General features: G+C 48.4%; 1 protein-coding gene across 2 annotated transcripts; it reads left to right on the top strand.

Moving 5' to 3' along the window:
- The first annotated feature begins 4,432 nt into the window (after positions 1-4,432).
- Kcna1 (potassium voltage-gated channel subfamily A member 1) lies at positions 4,433-13,114 on the top strand. 2 transcript variants are annotated; one of them, XM_041632512.1, is made up of 3 exons: positions 4,433-4,990; positions 5,271-5,450; positions 5,821-13,114. In XM_041632512.1, the coding sequence occupies exon 3, from the start codon at positions 6,343-6,345 to the stop codon at positions 7,828-7,830; it is 1,488 nt and encodes a 495-aa protein (XP_041488446.1). In that variant the 5' UTR covers positions 4,433-4,990; positions 5,271-5,450; positions 5,821-6,342; the 3' UTR covers positions 7,831-13,114. The 2 variants fall into 2 exon arrangements, with proteins under 2 accessions (XP_041488446.1, XP_041488437.1); XM_041632503.1 differs by having other exon boundaries at positions 4,433-5,450.
- Positions 13,115-15,028: the final 1,914 nt, after the last annotated feature.

The following is a 15,028-nucleotide window of genomic DNA, read 5'->3' as shown; positions in this document are numbered from 1 at the left end:
AATGAACCCTTTCCCCCATAACTAGCTTTTGTTCATGGCCCTTGGGGCTTCAGGGCCTTCAACAACAATCACAAATGTTAACAAAAGGAAAAAAAATCTAGGATCCCTGTGACCAGATGTGTTGCTCCCTGTCATCTTGGCGTCAATGACTTCCATGCTTTTCTTTTTGACCCCTAGTAATTCTATATAACTGTTTACAGCTCCGCCTTGACTCTGTCTGGAGGTACTTCCCAAAGCTGTGCCGATAGATGAAGCCCAAAGAGCCTGGCGATTTCCTTGCTGTGGCACTGCCCTCAGCAGGGTGGGGGTGAGTCCTCACGGACACCCCTTGCCTGTGAGACAACTTCTTCACTGCCACTTCGTGACAATTAAGAAAACAATCCAAGAAGGAGGCTATATTTAAAGCTAACGACACATCTTTTCATAAAAGATCATCAGGACTAATTCTGTGTCAACTCACATCCAAGTTTCTGTCAAACAAGCCAGGACTGATTGCTTCACCACAGGCAGCCCCTGGCATTGCTTCCCTCATCCCCCAAACAGCTCCTTTTATTCTCCTAGGTGGGTAGTACTTGCTTCCTGCGGAGATTTTTTCTGATGGTGGAAATGATGTCCAAAAATGTCTACAACCACGTTTATTCAGTTACCTTTCTCAACTGTGCACAGCCCCACCCCCTCTTCCATGCCCCTCCTCCTTCCCTCTTTTTCTTTTTTTGTAGAATAACTGTCCTCTCCCAAGGCCAATTGGGTATTTTCATCTTAGATCCCATTCTCCCTCTTCCTTCTCAATTACACGCTCTAATTTTCCTCTTCTGCGTCAACGATCTTTCCTTTTCTACTGAATCATTCCCATTAGCATACAAATGTATTGTAATAGTGCTTATCTTTTTCAAAAGGCTTGTTACCCTCCATTTTCCTTCAGCCCGCTACCCCACCCTCTGTTTCTCTTGACATCCAAAACCCGAGTCATTTTTACCTCCCGCTATCATCTCTCCCTCTATTTCTTTTTGGCTGTTCATCTCCAAGCTGGCAGTACATCCCAGTTCCTCATTCTCCTTACCATGTTAGCAGCACCCAACATTTGGTTGATCCCATTCTCTTGGAAGCACAGATTTTCATCTGGCTTCAGAAGCCCCATGTTCTCCTTGCTTACGCTGCCCAGTTGCTCTCTGACCATTTACTGGCTTTTTCTTTTTCTTTTCTTTTTTCTTTTTTTAAAACCGGTCTCCTGGCATTAGAGCGTCCTGGAGCACAAGATGCAAACACATTTCCAGTCTTTTTATGCTCAAGCTCAAGGGGACCTCGTCTTCTCACGGTCCTCAACTGAAGGTGACCTTGACAAGGGATGGAGATGGTTTGGGTTGTGACAGCCCAGATGTCATCATTGCGGATGAGAAACCCACTCTACTGAGCTCCACCTCTCTGACTTAACGCATGCTCGTCGTATATACTTCACTGTCATCTCCGATTGAACATGTCCCAGACAAGCTTTCATTCCCCAGCCTCAGTGAAGGTCCCCGTGTAGCATTATCAGAGACAAGACCCAAGGGCTAAATGGTTAGTAGCTGCTGTGGTCCCAAGTCATGGAAATATGGAAGCGAGGGAGCTGGGGGCAAAGCAACAACCTACCGCCTTGGCCACTGTTTTGTGAACACAGAGGTCTGTGGCTGGATCACGTGGCCGGTTGGCCTTGAGAAGAACAAAGGTAGACAGGTTCTTCAGTTCCATCCTAGCTTGCATCCCATATAAGGTCAGGTTCCACCTGTTTACTAAGACAATATTTTACTTCCAGATGCCTGTTTGGCTCTCTGCAGCCCTTTTTGTAGTTTTGGGGAAGCCGGTACCACTCACTGCAGTGTGGCAACCCTTACAGGCAAACTGTGGCTGCCTGCAGAGTTGGTTCTTTCGTTAGTGTCTACAGTGGAGATAGTTAGATGAGGAGAACATGCCAGGCAATAAGAGGGGCACGTAGAAAGTTTCAGGCTTCCCATTCAGATGGGGGAGAAATGAACTCAGACTCTATCCTAGTACATGATATTAGCACCTGTCCAGTTATTGAGGCCACAGGCCTAGGTGACATTGGTGAACCCCTTCTCTCCCCCTATCCCCACTCCACTTCCTCTGAAAACATAAGGCAATTCCGAGATCTTTCCAGCATGCTCTCTAGTCTAACATAGCACTGCTTGTGACCTCTACCATGCCAGTGTCCTGTTTCCAATAATTCTTGTAATTTTTTAAAACTCCAAAGCAGGGCTGATGAGATGGCTCAGTGGGTAAAGGTGCTCGCCACCAAACCTGACGACCTGTCCTTGATTCTTGAGGTCCTTATAACAGAGGGAGAAAACTGATTCTAAATTGTCCTCTGATCTCATACATGCGACCCCCAACTAAATGAACATAAATGAAAAATAAAATATTTTAAAAAGTTAAACAAAACAATGCAGAGTGTGATGCCTCATGCCTGTAATCCCCAAACTAGGGGGGTTGAGACAGGAGGGTTGCTATGATTTTGCAGCCAGCCTGAGCTTCAGTGTGGTGCCATTTCAAACAATAACAAATGCAAACAAATGGACAACATCCTCCCCAACACAAACGTTCTGTATTGTCACACTGATGCATGTCTTTCAGCATCTTCACATTAAAACCCAAATAAAATGATCACCCCCTCCTGGCACGCAAGGACCCCTGAATGATCCACCCGCCAGCCTTCTTCCTGGGTAATTTCTTTCTGCCCATGATGACCTTTGTTTCCTAAGGTCTTTCCTGCTTTTTTTTTTAAAAAAATTTATTCATACATCTATCAGTCTGCTCTTTTATCCATCGGTTCCTATTTTGGGTTTCTATTGATCCCTCTGCAGAAAGGGGCCTGCTTGTCTGTAAACCCATACTAGTACTGGACCTACTTTCTAGGTTTATTGATTCGTTGTCTGTGCCTCCCGTTGAATGTAAGCGCTCTGTCCTCTGGGACCTGTGTGTCTTGTCTGGCCACACAGTCTAGGACGTGTCTGGCTCATAGTTGGGACAGAGAAAACTTCTGTTGAATGCTTGAGTGCCTTCAGATCCCTAGCAGCCGAGGATTCATGTGAAAAATGCTGAATTCTTATCTCCAAAACGTTTTCCCCAGTTCCTTGGAGGTTCAAGTCCCACTTTAATAACATCTACTAGGCATGTGGAGGACCCAGGTATCATATACAGCTCTGAATTCATGAATTGGGATCCTATGTCGTCTGAGACACTTTTCCAATAAGGGATGCGTCAGGACCAGGCCATGCCCACGAAACTAGGATTCAGGAGCAGGAAGAAGTGGGAGAGCACCGCAGTGAAACTCTTGAAGAACGGGGAAGACAGACGGACATGCCCTGCTAGGACATGACCAGGCAAAGCTTGTTACACGCAGCAGGCTCATAGTGAGTTTCGAGCTGCAGTCGCCACCAAACCACAGTACTTGGCATTTCATGGTAGAGCCTCGCATTTACTACTTTTTTTTTTCTTTCACCAATAGAGCTTCAGTGCAGAAGATGGGGAGGGCATGGAGTTTCTGGGATGGAGGAACCAGCGTGCACTGGGTGGAGTTTAAGGTGGGAAGGAGTTGTGTGCGATAGAACTTGCTGTTCATCGAAGAAAAGCCAAGGTCGGAATCTGGAGGAGAGGAGAGAACAAACACTTATTTTTCTGAAAGGAAAGCCGGGCTCTGAATCTGGAGGAGGGATTTAACTAGCTGTATCCCCGGGATCCTTGTAAAGTCCCCTGCCTTTCACTAGCCACAATAGAGCCAGGAGGATGCGATCATTGGCTTTGATTAAAGTGGTGGGTGGTGTGGGCGGGAGGCGACGCGAGCCGCGGTGGTGCGAAGGGGCGGTGCGAAGGCCGGGCGAGGAACCAATCAGCGGCGATTCTGGGTTCTTGCGGGCTGCTCTGAGGCAGCTGGAAGGACCAGAGTTGCTGGCTGCCTCCTCCCAATCTCCCAGGCACAACACCTCCGGGGACGCAGCGCAGGTCCCCAGTTCAGACTGTCCTGAGCTTCTGTAGGGACCCTTGCGCGAATATGTCCAGAGCCTAGAAAGTGGTCCTGAGGGGGCAGAGAGTCACTGAGTGGGTGGATGGAGCGTGCGGGAGGCAGGACCGAGGGTGGGAGACAAATGGGCGACTTGCTTCTTCTCAGGTTTATTCCAATTAGCACCAAGTTGGCAGACAATCCACAAACCCACGACATCTTCGCCCACCGCCCCCCATAATATTCTCTGCATTTCAGAATATTTTGACTGTAAGAAAACTTCAGCTCCCTCTGGTAGGTTCAAGATGAACAGACACTTAGTACCACCTTCTCGCAGTAACACTACGTGGATGAATCCCGGGGATCCTCAACTACAGGGCTCTAACCAAACTCTGCACCCTTCAGAGTGCGGCTGACCTGGAGGTTGGGGTAGTGGGTAAGTAGGGTGGGCTGGACAGAGAGGCCCCTGGGGGAGGGGCGGGGTGGTGACGAGGAGCGGGATGTCGGAGGATTGCTTGTGTGACTGCATCCAAAGCAGACCGGTCCAAGGAGTTCTGCCAGGGACATCACCGCCTGCATTGCGTCGGACCTGACCATCTCCAATGTGAAATTCCCGGGGAAGGTCGCGCGCGCAGCTAAGGACCGTGCGTGGGCGGGGCTGCGGGCCACCGGGGAAGAGGAGTTGGTGGTGGGCTTTTTGAGGAGGAGAGGAGGGAAAAAGAAGAAAAGCTGTGCTGGCAAGGATGGGAACTGAATGACAACCCCCCTCTGCCAAACCACCCCCTCATATTTTCCATCTACCTCCTCGCTCCTGCCCTCCCCCGCCCTCCCCAACCCACGCCCGGGTGGGCCAATCGCTGCTCCGCATTCCAGGCGCTTTCTCAGGTTTCTGCTGATCTTGCAGCGCCCAGAAATGGACCGTGCGGACCTGCGGCCGCACGCTTTCTGCCCCACTCCGAGCTGCTTCTGAAGGCTCCGGGCACGCCGTGGAGCGAGGTTCGTGCGGTGGTGCGGAGACCCTAGAGCCATGTAGAGCCAGGCTTTGGGCCGCCCGCCTCCCTCGGGATCGAATCAAGGGCTCCCATAGTGTTCGGAGGGGGCGACAGTGCTGCTTAGCGCCATTTGCTTGGGTGACTCGGGAGAGGGTGGCCTTTTTGCTTTTTCACCCCGCATCTTCCGGAACTCCCTGCACCGGAGAGAGATCAGAGCCTCCAGGTTGCCTGCACCATGTGAGAATGGGGGTAGGGAACGGACATCTCCCCCCCCCCCCCCGTAGCTGCTCGATAAAACGGTCGGACCCCTGAGAGAGGAAGGACGCGGACCGCGAGGTGCCCGGTGCCTCTCGGATGCTGCTGTGGAGGTGGCCGTGGCTCGCTCCGGCTGCTGCAGTGAAGACCTGCCGCATTCCGACTCTCCGCCGACTCAGCACCGCCCCTGCGCCAAGCCGGCCGGCCAGGTAGGGAGCTTCCCAGTTCGGGGCTGCAGAATTCGAGGTTACGGTGACAGGGTGGGGGAGGTTGAGGGTGAGGGGTTGCTGCCCAGGGCCCGGAGCTCCTCCAGCATCTCTAAGCGCTTTTCCGATCTCCAGTTTAACGAAGTTGTAAACAGATCGGCTGTTGGGCACTGGGGGAAAAGTGGGATGGAAGATTTCCAAACTTGGATTTCTGGGTGTCTGTTGTGTGTCTGTTTGTGCGTATGTGTTAACCCAGTATAAGTCCGGTGTGTTCTACAAAAGCTGGTAGTCTGTGCTCTTCGGTGTCTGTAGGTTCGTCCCATCGGAATGCTTCTGATCTTCTACCCTCGTATCACTTTTTATTTCTCTGCAGCGTCCATCGATTGCCCCGTGAGAGCTTAGAAGGCGGCAGGCGAAGAGGGGTAGGAGGGGGGAGAGCCAAGAAGCAGCAAAGGGGGTGACAGGCGTGGGGATCTGCTGAGCTGGCACTGCACCGGGTCCTAGCAGGGCTGCAGGAGGGGAGGGGAGCTGTGGCGAGCCCCAGAGCGATGGCAGGTGTGCGCTAAGGCAATCAGAGCAGGAAGAAAAACCCACTCACCAACACAGAAAAACAGAGCACACCCCCCCCCCCCCAAACACAAACCTCTCAATAAAGCTGCACTGGGGGCTCTCAGGCTTTCCAAATTGGGTAAAAGGCAGAGTGGAGGAGGGGGAGGTGGTAACTAGCAAAGTTGCAGACCTCTGAACCTCCTGGCTCTGAAGCCCCTCCCCGTGAGCGTGGGGGAGACTCACTCTCCGGTGGGGGGGGCGCCTGGGTCCCCCCCACCCCTCTTCCCTCGCTCCTTCACACCCCGGGCTCTCTCCTGGCCTCCCACCCCTGCACCCTGCTTCCATCATGACGGTGATGTCGGGAGAGAATGCGGACGAGGCTTCGGCCGCTCCGGGTCACCCCCAGGATGGCAGTTACCCACGGCAGGCCGACCACGACGACCACGAATGCTGCGAACGCGTGGTGATTAACATCTCCGGGCTACGCTTCGAGACGCAGCTCAAGACCCTGGCACAATTCCCCAACACGCTGCTGGGCAACCCAAAGAAACGCATGCGCTACTTCGACCCCCTAAGGAACGAGTACTTCTTCGACCGCAACCGGCCCAGCTTTGATGCCATCCTTTATTACTACCAGTCAGGGGGCCGCCTGCGCAGGCCGGTCAATGTGCCCCTGGACATGTTCTCTGAGGAGATCAAATTTTACGAGTTGGGCGAGGAGGCCATGGAGAAGTTCCGGGAAGATGAGGGCTTCATCAAGGAAGAGGAGCGCCCCCTACCTGAGAAGGAGTACCAGCGCCAGGTGTGGCTGCTCTTTGAGTATCCGGAGAGCTCAGGGCCTGCCAGGGTTATCGCCATTGTGTCTGTCATGGTCATCCTCATCTCCATAGTCATCTTTTGCCTGGAGACTCTCCCTGAGCTGAAGGATGACAAGGACTTCACGGGCACCATCCACCGCATCGACAACACCACAGTCATCTATACTTCCAACATCTTCACAGACCCCTTCTTCATTGTGGAAACCTTGTGTATCATCTGGTTCTCTTTCGAGCTGGTGGTGCGCTTCTTCGCCTGCCCCAGCAAGACAGACTTCTTTAAGAACATCATGAACTTCATCGACATCGTGGCCATCATTCCTTATTTCATTACCCTGGGCACGGAGATAGCTGAGCAGGAGGGAAATCAGAAGGGCGAGCAGGCCACTTCCCTGGCCATCCTCAGGGTCATCCGCTTGGTAAGGGTGTTCAGAATCTTCAAACTCTCTCGCCACTCTAAGGGCCTCCAGATCCTCGGCCAGACCCTCAAAGCTAGCATGAGGGAGTTAGGGCTGCTCATCTTTTTCCTCTTCATTGGGGTCATATTGTTTTCTAGCGCAGTGTACTTTGCCGAGGCGGAAGAAGCTGAGTCGCACTTCTCCAGTATCCCCGATGCTTTCTGGTGGGCGGTGGTGTCCATGACCACTGTGGGATACGGTGACATGTACCCTGTGACAATTGGAGGCAAGATCGTGGGCTCCTTGTGTGCCATCGCTGGTGTGCTGACAATTGCCCTGCCCGTACCTGTCATTGTGTCCAATTTCAACTATTTCTACCACCGAGAAACTGAGGGGGAAGAGCAGGCTCAGTTGCTCCACGTTAGCTCTCCTAACTTAGCCTCTGACAGTGACCTCAGCCGCCGCAGCTCCTCTACTATCAGCAAATCTGAGTACATGGAGATTGAAGACGATCTGAACAATAGCATAGCCCATTACAGACAGGCCAATATCAGAACTGGTAACTGCACCACAGCTGATCAAAACTGCGTAAATAAGAGCAAGCTCCTGACCGATGTTTAAAAAGCAACAGGCAAGAAAGTAAAAGCCCCCAACAAAAGCCCTGGTGACTCTTGCCCCACACTGTAGATACCTTACAAACCATTAGTCTTTGGATGCTTTACCTGTCAATGCATTGTTGCATTGTGAGTCTGGGGAGTGGCAAACCTGAAGCTTTCAAGACCCATTAAGAAAATAAAACTATTTTCATTTTACTAAAAATGAGAGAAGAAAGTATTTTATAAAACTGGCTTCAGTGCCGTCCATTAAGGAGTCTGTGAGGAAAAAGACTCACGCTTTCCCTGTACTGAAATATTTCCAGTCTTTTGGCATAAGTTTTTTTTTTTCAGAAACCTTAAAATCAGTTGAGCACTTAGGAATATAAAATTCCAATTTGCATGGGACTCCACTCTAAAATCTTTGCAAAGTGCACACCACATTTCAGATAGTGTACCCCGCGGAACATGTAACAGCCTCAGTGGCCAGTGAACAAATGCTTTTATTTTGATCAACTGAATTGCATACAAGGCAACCAAAATCCGGACTAATTAAGGCTGGTTCTCAAAGCAACGTATACATCTGTTACTGGTCCCGGTCCGTTGGGATTTTCCATCTGCCCCATTCTCCTAGTCTATTCTCTAAGAAAAGGGTAACTTGACTAAATGAGTTGATTCATCTGTAGAGCTGCTAAGTTCTCTCGACTGCAGATGATCCAAATAGAGGTCTTTTCTCACTAATCCTGCACCCTGACCCCTGACCTTCAGAAGTGGATGTAAAACCTTCCCACCATACCCTCCTTATTGCAAGAGCACAAGAGTTAAATGGTAAGCATGTTTGAATCTGATAACACTTCTTTTATAATAGCATGCCGAGACAGTTAACCCAGACACTAGGGATAAGCTTACGTTGAAGTTGACTCTTCTGAATATAGGCTCCCTTTTCATTTGCATTCACCAAAAGTGCACTCCTTCATTTATTAACTCTTTTCTTAGCAACTAAAGTACTGTATTTAAGTACACATGTTAGTCAGATGGGAACAATCCCTTTTTGGAGCTCTAAGCATGTTCTCTTAGTCAGCATTATGGCCTATTTGATTAAGATGTACCTTGACTTCATTAATGCATGGTTTCAGTAATAAAAATTAGACAATACTAAAACTCACAAGTCTGTGGGATGAGAGGGCCCAAAAAGAAACAATGGGGGTGGGGTTGGGGGTGGGGGAACACTCCCGTCAATTTTCCTGCCTTTGCTCAGGGAAATGTGAAGCTTCTGCACAGGTCTAGGCAGAGAGAGGACCAATACGCCCATCCTTTAAGGGACAACTGTGGAAAACTAAATAAGTCATCAAGATATTTAATACACCTAAGACAAGCATTCTTTCTAGCTGAACATACATACAAGCAAAACAAACAAACAAACAAACAAACAAAAAAAGGTGCAATTTTGCATGGTTTCTGGTGCATTCCTAGGATGTAAGTGGTAATGTTTATCTCTTCATGCACCCAGAGCAGAAGTGGTTTCTTTTTTGCTGTCATGATTTGAAGTCTACAGAGACTTCGGCCCTCCCCTTGAGGCTCCCTGAAGAAACTCAGCCAATTGATTTACTAGTTGCTTAGTGCCTTTATCTGTACCCACAGTGAACTGCAGAAAGTGCCTCCATAACTCAGCTGGGAAGTTATTTAACAAAGGGGAGGAAGGGTTGGGGCACAGACCTTTTGCTTTTTTGGTTTTGTTTGTTTTTCCATCCTCACTTTGTCACTTCACCACTGTGAGGAGGCCACACCAACCTCAGAGCCCCAAAGAAGAGAAAGAGAAAGCGGGTGCTGCCTCTCTGGCCATCTACCGGACTTGGTGTCTTAGGCAGCCTGACTCCGGATATGAACTGAGACCCAGCTTTGAACTGGAAGTGAACCATAAATCTGTTCTGTTCTGTTTTGTTTTCTTCTCCATCGGAAGACAAGAGAAATGTTTTGGGGAATGTGGAAGGCCACTCTGGACAGATAGAGCTTCCTCTGGTTCAGTGGTTCCTTCTCCCCACCCTCCCTGACAGCTACAGCTCTTTGCAGATCTCTGAGAGTCTGGTCTTTGGGGGTATCATTGCGAATTATGGGAACACTTGGCTCACAGTGACCTCTCATAGGCCAGCCTTCTTGGCCAACCTCCTATAGATACTGCCTATGATGCGCCTATGATTGTCCCATGGGAAAGTCACTTCACTGACTGGACCTCTGACTGCTGCTGCCCCAGCCATTGAATCCAGAGAATGATGGGGACTCTGTGTCCTGCTGAAAGATCGCCATATCACACAGGCTCTGGAGTTCAGCAGCTATTCACCAATGGAGGGGCATTCATTGCCTTTTTAAGGACGCTGGAGTGGGGAACCTTCATACTGCTTTTAGCATGTGGCTGCCTGCTCCTGTCTGCCTTACATCCTTGCCTGGCTTCTTCTGGAATCTTCCCTGGTACTTCCATCCCTTTCCCCCACCCAGTCTTCAGACAAGAAGTGAGGCCATCAACCGAGAAACTATGATGACATCCAGGCTGTCTAGCTCAACTGAAGGAAGAAGGACATTTTCTTTCCCTGTGGAACTTTTGTGGGTATTCAAGGAGAACACAACACATATCCTGGAAGATGAGGGGCCAAGGACTGCCCAACCTTTGACTATAGGGTATCAACCCCTCCCTGTGTGGCTCATTCTTTGAACCTTAGTCTTCTACATGTTTGCAAGTCTCCAGTTGGGGGCAAAAATGCCAACTCCCCCTCTAGTCTCCAGGGATATCTTGTAGTTTTACTTTGACTCTGAGATCTAGGACACAACAGAACTCTGCCAACAGCAATAATCCACTCTATAGTACTATGGGATGGATGGGTTAGAGGAGGAGACAATGAAGCCGAGACTGATCAGTCTCTGGACACTTGGTCTGCCTCTGTGGCTGTGTCCTGGACAGGCTGACTCTTCTGTATATGTTACAAGGACAAGTGCTGCAGGTGGAGAAGCGGTCTGCCTGGGCTTGGGGATGTGCTGTTGTTATGACGTTGGAGTGGATGGGGGATATGGATGCTGGTTATCCATCTGTAGCTCATTGCAGTGAACTGGATGACAAGGAGTACAGGGATTGTCTGTGTAGCATAGGCATGCGACCTTTGACCTAGCTCTTACCCCTACACTGAAACGTGCTGAAATGTCTTTGTAGACCTGAAGGTGCACTTTACTAAACTGCCTACTAAGGAGTGACTCTCATTTGGTCCACTTCATACTCCCTTCCCCAGACTTCCTGACCTTTCATCCCTTCTTAGGTACAGAGCCTTGATAGCTCATGTCCTGATGCTTATACCCGTTTTCTCTGGAAGGAGAAGACTTATGATGTACTGATAGCCATAACCCAGCTCTTCCAACGTGCAGAGCCCTAGTTCAATAGGGTGCCCTTGGAAGGGTCAGGTCATCCTGTGGCTATTAGCCATCCCAGAATCTCTGAAGTGCTTAACTCACTTCAAGTGATCTGAATCAGAGAGACCAAAGATATTCATTTCCTCTGTCCTCAGATTTCTAGAAGACCGACTATAGCCAGGAAAAGGTTTGTTTGGGTTTGGCTTTTCTCTCCCTCTCTCCATCAGTGCACATCTGTGTGCACACCCCTCACCTCACTCCCCTCTGAGACTTGAATTCTGAAGCCCAGTGACCTCTGTTTACTGGCAGTGTTTGTGGATTAGTCCAGAACGCCAGGTCAGATATTGCTCCCATATTGTAGTCAGTGAACAGTCGTTTCTCTAAAGTGGAACTGTGCGGTGGGTTTAGATCCCACTGTGGTGGAAATGAAGCAGAGAGGCTACCACAGCCTTGATCATCTTGAGAGTAGAACAGAAAAAAAGTGTCTGAGTGGTTGCTGAGAAATTTTCCTAAGTAGAAATGACATTCAACCCAGAATGGATTTTCTTCATGTTGGGTGTAGTGACAAATTTTTCAAATTAGTGTCTAAAAGAATCAGTAAAAAATTAGTTTTCAACCTCATGCTCAATATAGGAGGCCTCAGAACATGTTTTTTTTTTTTTTAAAGCAACTTGAAAGTTTTGTTCCTTGTTTGGTAGACTGGATTGAACAGAAAGTAGAAAGGGAACGTTAGCCAACAGTAATTTCCCGTTTTCTTCCAGGAATGACTTATCCTGGGAGTGGTGAGAATTGGTGGGTGGTAACCATCCATAGCATAAAATTGTTAGAAAGACTATAAACTGCCAAACAACCACATTATCTTCCAGCCTTTTCCAAGCGAGAGTGAGGCCTTTTGATATTTATATTCATTTTGAGAAGACAAACAAGCTAGTATTGGAGGAGCGGGCACAAGCTAGGTTGAACTATCTCAGGAGATAGACTCCCACCTACGGCATGATACAGTAGTATTTATATTTGTAGCACGGGACTTCAGGGTATATGCAAACGTGTCCAGAATGACTCAGGTAAATCTTCAAGGAATGTACATTACTTACCACGTTTGTAAAGAAGCAAGCAGGAAGTGAATCGTTAACCAAAACTAGTCCATTACCTTGGGCCACTGTGCAAACTCATTCAGGGCATAGACACAAGGTTCAAAGCCTTGAGAGCAAATGGCCTCTTTGCTCATTGACTCATGGGAATGCCAATGTGCTAGCAAAGGGTTAGCCTCCGCTGCCCCTAGGACAGCTTTGAGGAAGTTAAGCCGGGTCACAGTGGTTTTTATTTAGGCGTTCACAGGGAATTCGTGATGTGAAACTTCAAAGGACCTAGAAAAGTTTTGTTCCTAAATCACAGAAGAAGAGAAAAAAAATAGAATGACGAAAGAAAATAAAACAAGAAAAGAGCTTGCAGAATATGCTAGGTCACAAGCTGTCTTCCCTTTCCCAAACTTGCTGGAGTCTCTTTCTTCTTCAGTGCACTGTTTAGGTACTGTTGACGCAGCAGCCATAAGTGATGTGGACTCTGTGACATACCTCTAAGATTAAAGATAAAGTATTCCTGAGGCTGGAAACTAAAGTAGAGAAGTATTCATTTGAAGTGCACCCTCAGGACGACAAACCATTGAAGCTGATGCTGTTCTGTTTTGTTCTTTGGCTTTGCCAGTTGCTGCCTCCTTGAGTTATGGACATGTCTCATCTCATCTCCCCTGCACTCGCCTTGCCCTAACCGTTTTACCATGTCGGGTCGAGGATAGGGAATGTTACGAATGGAGAACCTAACAATGTGCATAGTTTTCATCTATGCAATTTTACTTGGTTCTGTCATCTCATGATCTGTTCATATTTGGCATCAATTAAAGATAATTTTTAAGGATCTTATCATGGAAATCCCTTGACTGTTTCTTTGTGTCTTGTCTTAATTGGTCTTTTGGGGGGGGGGGCTCTGCTCATACCATGTGCTTTGGGATCTATTCAGATGACACAATGATGACTCCAGGTAGATGCCAGGGAGTGACCTCATTTTCTTGGGACCGGTGAACAGTTGCTGCCACCCAAGAAGGTGCTCTGAGCTTGCCTTTTGACGATCAACTCATTGGTTGATTTTAGATAGGGTCACCAACCCTAGAAATGGCCTGTACAAATGGTGGGAAATCCTGTTTTGAAAAAGGCAAAGAAATGAAGCCAAAGGGAGTAGAACCATTAGTTGTTCTTGATGAAATTGCTTTGAATTGGAACAGTGTTTCAGCCCTGCCCTAGAAGGAGTGTGTGTGTGTGTGTGTGTGTGTGTGTGTGTGCATGTGTGTGTTTGTATGTGTGTGTGTTGCATGTACACACTCACAACAGTGTTATTTCATGGTCTCAAATGATTTGTTAGATACACAATGCTGTTAGTAGTGATTTTGATGTAGATAGACCAAAGATCCTGGGTGTTCTTTATGCATACTTTCTCACCCCACGCCCCGAGTGGTTAACTTTTCTTTCTTCCCTTTCAACAAATGACTTGATGCATTTCCTAAACATTTGGCCCCTCTCCTACCTTGTGAATATTACATCTTATTCCACTTCTGTGTCAGAGAAAAGAGGGTACCATGCTTCGGGATTGCTGTAATTCTAGTGCTCTGGATGTCCGGCACCATCATGGAGTTGCCTTGCACTGTGATGGCCTGGGGAATCTGGAGATGGAACCTAATTTTTCTATGCAAGTTGCTGCCAAGAAGAGTCTTGGCCTAAAAAGGAGGCTGCCTGTGGATTTTCAGTTATGGTCAAATTATAGGCCAGGCTATGCCGAAGGAAGAAGAGAGCTAGTCCATGCTGAGAGCACTAGAGAAACATGAGCCAGGAAAAGTACAACCTGAAGTATGTTTCTCAGAGCTCAATGGTCTAGAAGTAGAGGCAGGCAGAGTTAGATGGAAGCCAGAGGCAGCACTGAATGGAAGCTGTGGTGTTCGTGGAGCTTTGTAAAGGGTAGTCATGCCGGATTAGGGGGAGTCAAACAAAGAAGTGAGAACAGACAGCAGGGAAGGATTGAGTCACAGCTGCTTTGTGACTGGCCAGGTAACTGCTTGCTGCAGTAAGTCTGCTTCCAGATGATGAGGAGGGTGGGGTGTGGAGGAAGATTAGTGCCAGACTGAGCAAAGTGCCCAGCTGCAGGTCTCAGGAGGACAGGACTCAGCATGGCTGGGCTGGTCACCACCAAGCCCCATTGTGAAGCAACCGAGAACTGGTTTTCTGAACGTCCTTCTTCATTCGCTGGGCCAGAGGTGATGCTAGTGGCTGTGGGTACCATCATCTGACACTCTTGGGAAAGAGAGGACAGAGGTGCTTAGGACCTAGCATGCCAGTGATTCGTCTCGCTTTTAGGGATGTAATAATATATGCGTTTAAAAAAGGAATCTTAGAATAGATGAATATAAAATCCTTTGGAATAATTAACTTAACAGACCATCAAGAATATCACTAGATAACACATTGGGCCTATAGGGAAGCTTCCCTCATTGTGCTGGACCTGCCTCTCTGATGGACCCACCAATGGACTTTAACCTGCCTTGATTTATAGCTCTGTTTGTTCTGTAAACTATAAAACTTCATGGAACTGCTTCCATGTTGGAATATGGAATTTTGGGGTAGCCTAAATCTATGTTCGCTCGTGGGTTCATGGCCACTTAAAATGGCTCCAGAATAAATCACCTCTTATCCCACCTTCCAAAGACCAAGCAACCAACCAACCAACCAAACCCAATTTGGTTCTTTAGGCTGGGGATGTGGCTCAGTGGCATAAACAAGTAAACTGAA

This window comes from Microtus oregoni, unplaced genomic scaffold (genome assembly GCF_018167655.1).
Source record: "Microtus oregoni isolate MIOR12 unplaced genomic scaffold, Mior012 000002F_ref0000024, whole genome shotgun sequence".
In the NCBI taxonomy this organism is placed as follows: Eukaryota; Metazoa; Chordata; class Mammalia; order Rodentia; family Cricetidae; genus Microtus; species Microtus oregoni.
Note: the sequence above shows the minus strand (reverse complement) of the source record. Positions and strands in the feature narration are given on the sequence as shown.